The 6,988-nt window shown below is 40.9% G+C and overlaps 2 protein-coding genes across 2 annotated transcripts in view; one reads left to right on the forward strand and one right to left on the reverse strand.

Annotated features, from left to right (window-relative positions):
- The window catches only part of LOC124398933 (protein phosphatase methylesterase 1-like), a 6,367-nt gene extending 4,955 nt beyond the window's left edge, over positions 1-1,412 (reverse strand). The window contains exons 1-5 of the mRNA XM_046869473.1: positions 1,285-1,412; positions 550-649; positions 339-431; positions 107-164; positions 1-19 (exon numbers count right to left, since the gene is read on the reverse strand). The exon at positions 1-19 is cut by the window's left edge and continues 33 nt beyond it. Coding sequence (XP_046725429.1) covers positions 1-19; positions 107-164; positions 339-431; positions 550-649; positions 1,285-1,313 — 299 coding nt within the window. The 5' untranslated portion in view covers positions 1,314-1,412. The remainder of the gene's footprint in view (positions 20-106; positions 165-338; positions 432-549; positions 650-1,284) is intronic.
- On the forward strand, positions 1,315-6,988 carry gprin3a (GPRIN family member 3a). Its single transcript, XM_046869472.1, has 4 exons — positions 1,315-1,405; positions 2,205-2,462; positions 2,678-2,817; positions 4,344-6,988. The coding sequence occupies exon 4, from the start codon at positions 4,690-4,692 to the stop codon at positions 5,911-5,913; it is 1,224 nt and encodes a 407-aa protein (XP_046725428.1). The 5' UTR covers positions 1,315-1,405; positions 2,205-2,462; positions 2,678-2,817; positions 4,344-4,689; the 3' UTR covers positions 5,914-6,988.

The raw sequence follows: 6,988 nt of genomic DNA on the forward strand, positions 1-6,988 counted from the left end.
TGCCGGACCTGAGTAGCACCTGGAATACACACCAGCGTGACCAGAACACACAAATGGTATTATTTTTCTTTCTTTTTTTTCTCATATGCTTGACCTTTGACCTTACCATGCCCTCGTAGATCCATGGCCAGAACCCGACAGGTGACCCTACTTGTCATGGCTGCCTGCGGAGGCACAGACAGGAGAACTCTTGATGTTTTTTCAACTTATAATGATTATATATGATATAATAGTGATGATGTACATTATACATGATGGATTCTGGATTTTGATTGGTCCGAGTGAAACTTGCTGGGAAATGAATGTGGTATAAAAGGAATAAATCAGTTGTGACGTACAGTGAAGACGGCCCAGGACAGGGCCGAATGTCCTCCTCCATGCAGCAGAACCAGCAGTGGACCGTCCTGTCCGCTCTTATACACACGAAACACGTACACACACCTGTCAAAGAATCAAACTGTGCAGAGACGCAGGAACTATAGGACACAGTGTGTGTGTGTGTGTGTGTGTGTGTGTGTGTGTGTGTGTGTGTGGGGCCGGAAAGGATATATCCTTGGTTTCTGCTGATCCCACCACAACGTCATCCATCATCTCAAAGTATTCGCTCCATGACACTGGGGAATAATCTCTCTTCCTGCCCACTCCATGACTGAATCAAATTATACAAGATTTAATTATTATTATTATTATTATTATTATTATTATGAATGCATGTCTAATACGTTATTATTTCTATAATCACGGCTCATTCACAGGGACTTATACAGCACAAAGAAACGTATAAAAGTGTGTAAATCCAGAATAATGTTGTCCAGCTGTAACGTTATGTTTTTCTGACCTTTTCAAGATGGAGGAGGAGAAACTTTTCGGTAACATGACTATGTGTATTCTTTCACCTTATTAAGAGAGCACGGATGGATGGGTGGATGGATTATTTTTTATAGTGTTTATTTATCTCTTAATTAACTTAAATTTACATTTAATTTGTATTAATTAAAATGTAATGAATTGAATCATTTAAAAAAATGTAGATGTATAATTAAGAATTTTTTATAGGAACCAGTTTAATTGGAAGAATGAGTCCAATTATCTAATTATTATTATTATTATTATTATTATTATTATTATTATTATTACATTTAATTAGAATCATTCTAACTGTTAGGCAAATACAGAGACGTAAAGGACAAACATGAAGATTTCTAGATTCATAGATAAAGTCTGGAGCTAACAAAGACAGATAAACACACACACACACACACACACACACACACACACACTTACTTCTCTGTGTCAAAGTTTTCCTCCCACATGCTGGAGTTGGTGTTGAGCTGCTACTTGGAGTCAGGAATGGAGAAACGGCTCTCTGACCTTCTGCACTCCGAGGCCATGAGACAGATAGAAGGTGTGTGTGTGTGTGTATGTGTGTGTGTGTTAATGTGGAGGTTGAAAAAGTGACACACACCAGGCACTCAGCTGAAGAGCATGCAGGTGCAGAGGACAAATAGATCAACCACAGAGCTTTTCTCCAAATACAGACAGAGTCAGGTGTTTTTGTGATCTGAGGGCTGAGAGTGTGAGTGTGTGTTCGTGTGTGTGTGTGTGTGTGTGTGTGTGTGTGTGTGTCAGGGTGGATTCAGTTTCAATCTCACTGTTCACTGTTATATGCTTTTTAAACATCTCACTGCACATTTAGTCCACAATCACTGTTATAATGAGCTCCACTCTTCTGGGAAAATGTTCCACTAGATTTAGAGGAAAACACGGGTGTGAGTAACGTCAGGTACTGCTGTAGGTGAACTGAGGAGGCCTGAGGTGCAGTCAGCGCTGTTTAATAGGGTTGAAGCTCTAAAGCAGGAGATCTTTCACACATGTAAAGCAGATCTTCATGGAAAGGCTTTGGGTCTTCTAGATCAAATGAAGGGAAAAGTTCATGCCACTGCATCCAGAGATGTCTGATACAGTTGTGTATCTCCAACTTCGTGGTATGTCCACATATGGCTGGAGAAGTCAGGTGTCCTGAATACTGTCATATTGTGTTTATACAGAGAACACGAGAACCAGAAGTGTGTTTTCTCTGTGGAAAATCCCAAACACTGTATTGTTTTTTGTTTCTAATTAAACAGGTGATCTCTCTCTCTCTCTCTCTCTCTCTCTCTCTCTCTCTCTCTCTCTCTCTCTCTCTCTCTCTCTCTCTCTCTCAGGTGTTCATGACATTAATGGCAGGTTGCTAGGTGACCTTCATAGCCATAACCTTATTGTAAACACCTGTCAGGACATAACAGGATGAGGATCATCTCCACAAAAATCACACTCTCCACCATATATCATCATCATCATCATCATCATATCGTTAATAATTGTCATTATTATTATCTGGGACCAAAGCTATGAGCGGTTATAAAGCCACACAACTCCTGTGGAGGAACATCTCCAGCATCACCCGGTGAGATGTGCAACAGGTACCGATCTTTTTTTTTTCTAGGACATGCAATTCATGTCTCGTGTCTACAGTCAAGACGTGAAGTATCAGCAGAAGCCGGAGCTCGAGACAGTGTACACGCACGCGCGTGCACACACACACACACACACACACACAGCGCGTTTCTCACGTCCGACATTTTCCTGCATCATTTCACGCTGCACTCTGATATGGGCATGTGCGTCTCTGCTTTAGATTCCACGCGGAAACGGTGCACCGTTTGGTGATGATGATGATGATGGTGGTGGTGGTGATGATGGTTATGATGATGCGCAGCTTTGGAAGCGCTCAGGATCCGCGCTTGCACCTGTGTCATCTCTAACTGTCTGGAGCAGGTGGGTTGCATGATCTTATTGCACAGATTTGTGCACGTGGGGGGTGAAACTGCACGGTTAGAGAAGGTGAAGTGTCTCAGAGTGACGTCATTGTTGTTGTTTTTAAGATCGTAATATATGCACGAAGTATAAAAGAATAAACGACAGGTAGTGTGATGAAGCAGAGTTACTGTGACCACCATGAAGTTCTTTATTCCTCTTATAGCACAGCAATTACTCGCTTCATTGTTGAGAATGTGTGCAGGTCATTTTCTCTGTTTTCTATCTGTCTTTCTATGTGACAAAGTTAATAATAAGAAAACAGTGTATAAGTAAGATCTTTTTAAAAATGTAAATCCCTCTATTCTCCATCCCATATTCTCCATCCCATATTCTCCATCCCATATTCTCCATCCCATATTCCCATATTCTCCATCCCATATTCTCCATCCCATATTCTCCATCCCATATTCTCCATCCCATATTCTCCATCCCATATTCCCATATTCTCCATCCCATATTCCCATATTCTCCATCCCATATTCTCCATCCCATATTCTCCATCCCATATTCCCATATTCTCCATCCCATATTCCCATATTCTCCATCCCATATTCCCATATTCTCTATCCCATATTCTCTATCCCATATTCTCCATCCCTTATTCTCCATCCCATATTCCCATATTATCCATCCCATATTCTCTATCCCATATTCCCATATTCTCCATCCCATATTCTCTATCCCATATTCCCATATTCTCCATCCCATATTCTCTATCCCATATTCTCTATCCCATATTACCATATTCTCCATCCCATATTATCCATCCTATATTCTCCTTCCCTTATTCTCTATCCCATATTCCCATATTCTCGATCCCATATTCTTTATCCCATATTCCCATATTCTCAAACCCATATTCTTTATCCCATATTCCCATATTATCCATCCCATATTCCCTATCCCATATTCCCTATCCCATATTCCCATATTCTTCATCCCATATTCTCCATCCCATATTCCCATATTTTCCATCCCATATTCAAAACCCTAAAGTTACTCCACTTTAATGAGCAACGCACTGACACTGGAGACTTCTTTCATAAAGCATCTAAAAATTAGAGATAACACGTGTATTAATTCATTTGCTGTACATTAAACACGCTGTTACTATAGCAACATATTCAAGTGAATTTATGAATCTTAAATAAACCTGCGGTTTGGAGCTGCACTGCTTTCAGATCTGCTGTTAGAGAAAAAACTAGAAAGAACAAAATGGACGAATGCCTTCTGCCACATTCTATAATCTAGAGAAAAGCTCTTAGCAGGAATTGGGGAGAAGATCTAGAATTTGTGGTCTGATTCTCAGGTTTTAAAAAATGCACATTATTGTTTGATTATGTTTAAAGTCCTGGTTTGGCCAAACTCGAAAGCTATGTTGAATAATCAGTACCAAATTAATACTGATATTGTTTATTATATTACAGCCTGAAGTCAACTTTAATTGAACTTTTATCATTTTATTTTCATTTTATTTACTCCAGTGCGAGTGTAACATCAAGAGCTGCAAAATCAACCACATTTTTCAGCAATAATAATTCACTAACAATATCCAGATAGAGCCTCACCCAGGACTTCTCCATAACAAGCCCAAAGCAAGCTTCAAGACTGAGTCCAAAAAACAGCACCAAGAGACCACAAAATAAATCTGAAATCAGGTCCTTTTCCACCGACTGCTGTGGACCAAACTGAAGCAAAGAGGAGCAGCAAAGAAACGGAAGCATCACTTGCATTCCAATTGAAATCTAATGACAACGGGACACGTGTGATGGAAAACACTCAAGAGGTACTTAGTGTGCAGCCCTGGGGACAAAACAGAGCAAGCTGGAAATGTTTCAGAAAAATAAAGACGAGGATGAAGATGAAAAGAAGAACATTGCCAGGAATAAAGACGGTATCCTTAAGGACATACAAGTGGAACGCAACCTCAAGGGAAGTGACGTCACTCTTCAGGTAGCATCTAAAGGTCCCTTTTTTTCACGAGACAGACTCCAGTTATCTCCAGGGGCAACCACCACATCTGCATCCCAGGTAAAGGAGACAAGAGGCAAGACAGATGAAAATACCATGGACCAGGAGAGAATGTGTGCGAGAGATAAAAGAAAGAAGTTGACAGACGGTATGGAAGGAAGGGAAGCCCTTGTTGAAATAGGAGGTGAATATAAATGGAATATCCAGGAAAAAAAGACAGAAGAGGAAATGGAAAAAGAAAAGAAAGTCCAGGACCGAAACACTGAGGCCAAAGAGAAAGAAAGGAAGGAAAGACAGACATTGAACCAGATCTTCAAGTGCTTCAAAGATGCTGCGACAATGACTGAGGAGAACCCTGTTCCTGTTCAAACCCTTGATGCTGTCCTGCAGACGGAGCTCCTGTATGAGGATGCTGGAGTTCAGGCCGTTGTAGAGGTCAGCAACAAGTACACAACCATGAGTCCAAACATCACACATCCATTCTGGAGCCAAATTGATCATAGGGCTATCCTCAGTAACCGTGAGAAGGTTTCTGTAACTGCCAATATGAGCTTCCAAAATAGACTTAGTCAAGATGTTGTCTTAAATTCAGTTTTAAGCTCAACCCCTCACAAGTCTTCTATTTCCCCAAAACCTGCACGGCATCATGTCTGTCAAATCCAGATTGAATTGTGCAGCCAGTCCACTGTGTGTGAGAGTCTGGCTTTGCCTGGAAGGAAAGATCCACAAGCATCTTCATCAATCCCCGGCCTTGAAAAGGAACCCAAGCAAGTGGACAGAGATGTAGACCAAGCAGAGGCCGGTCAGCTTCCTGAGGTGGCATGGGATGAACAAGGCATGACGTGGGAGATTTATGGAGCAGCTGTGGATATGGAATCTCTTGGCTTTGCCATCCAGAATCACCTTCAGCACAAAATCCAGGAACACGAGCAGCGCATCAGACACCTCCGCAAGTCTATCTCTCTCTCCGAGCACTCGAATGGTGAGGGGAAAAGAGGACAAAAGACAAAGAAAAAAAGGAAGGTCTTCCAATCACTATTCCAAAGACCTACTTGCTGTTTGAAGGCTGAATGTGAAGCCTGAATGGCTTAATAACTTATATATATAAAGGTGGTATCAAAAAGTTTCGAGACAATTTATGTAATTTGTGTAATACATCAACAGATGGCAGCACAAGGCTGCACGCACAGTCACAGGGAGCACTGATCTGGGAGCGCTGTATTGCTGTGCAAGGAGACTATTTTGAAGGTGATTGTGTGTAAACATAAATTAATAAAGTACTTTCTTGTAAACAGATCGAGTCTCCAAACTTTTTGATATCACCTCATACTGTATGTGGCAGTGTACAAACTCCATAGTGTTACTGTAGCACTTACCATGCAGTTAGCACAGTTACGCAGGTGATGTAGCTCTCACTGATGCACTTTAGCTGCACCTGAGTCTATTCTTTTGTAATTCATTGGTATCGGTTATTTGTGATAGACCTGTTTGGTCAAAAGTAATCGGCCATGTGGTAGTGCCTGAACACTCACTATGGTATTATGTGTTTTCTGAACCAATATGATTCTGATCCTTCCAATCAACTACACATTTCACAGTACCGTATCTTGTTTACTTCCTGAATGGCCTTCATTTTTTGCTCCAGTTTCATCTTTTCCACACCAAGTTCATCATTATTAGTGTCACAGTGTCTGATTAGAACGTGTATAATGTATTTCCCTCCTTGCATGTACTGTATTTTTAAATTCTCCAATTTTGTAGGTCATTTCCTTATTCTAGTTATGATCCAATATTGCTGGAGGTTTCATTAGAAATACGGATTTACCAATGTTCACAACAGCTGCTTGTGATTTGCTTTGTATCTTTAAGAGAACCTGCTATCAGGTCCCGTGTTTCTGTCTCCTGGTCCTGGGGACCACTTAGTGCCCCACACACCCTTCACACCTGATTCAGCTGACAGGGAAAGTGTTAAACCAGGGTTGGGACAAGGAATCCCTGTGAATAGAAGTTTAAGAATCCACTCTGATCTATTGTAATTTGATCATTTGAACACTGATCATCGTGTGATCCTGCATGTGGTCTGGGGGTTTCGTGTTTCGTGTGTGTTTTTATTGTCTAAACGTATAATTCAGATATTCCTAAACACACTCCAAATAAA

Source organism: Silurus meridionalis, chromosome 16, assembly GCF_014805685.1.
Source record: "Silurus meridionalis isolate SWU-2019-XX chromosome 16, ASM1480568v1, whole genome shotgun sequence".
NCBI lineage: Eukaryota > Metazoa > Chordata > Actinopteri > Siluriformes > Siluridae > Silurus > Silurus meridionalis.

Bases quoted from the DNA above. Each gene is read 5' to 3' on its own strand.
- gprin3a (XM_046869472.1), top strand. From the start codon at position 4,690: ATGTTTCAGAAAAATAAAGACGAGGATGAAGATGAAAAGAAGAACATT.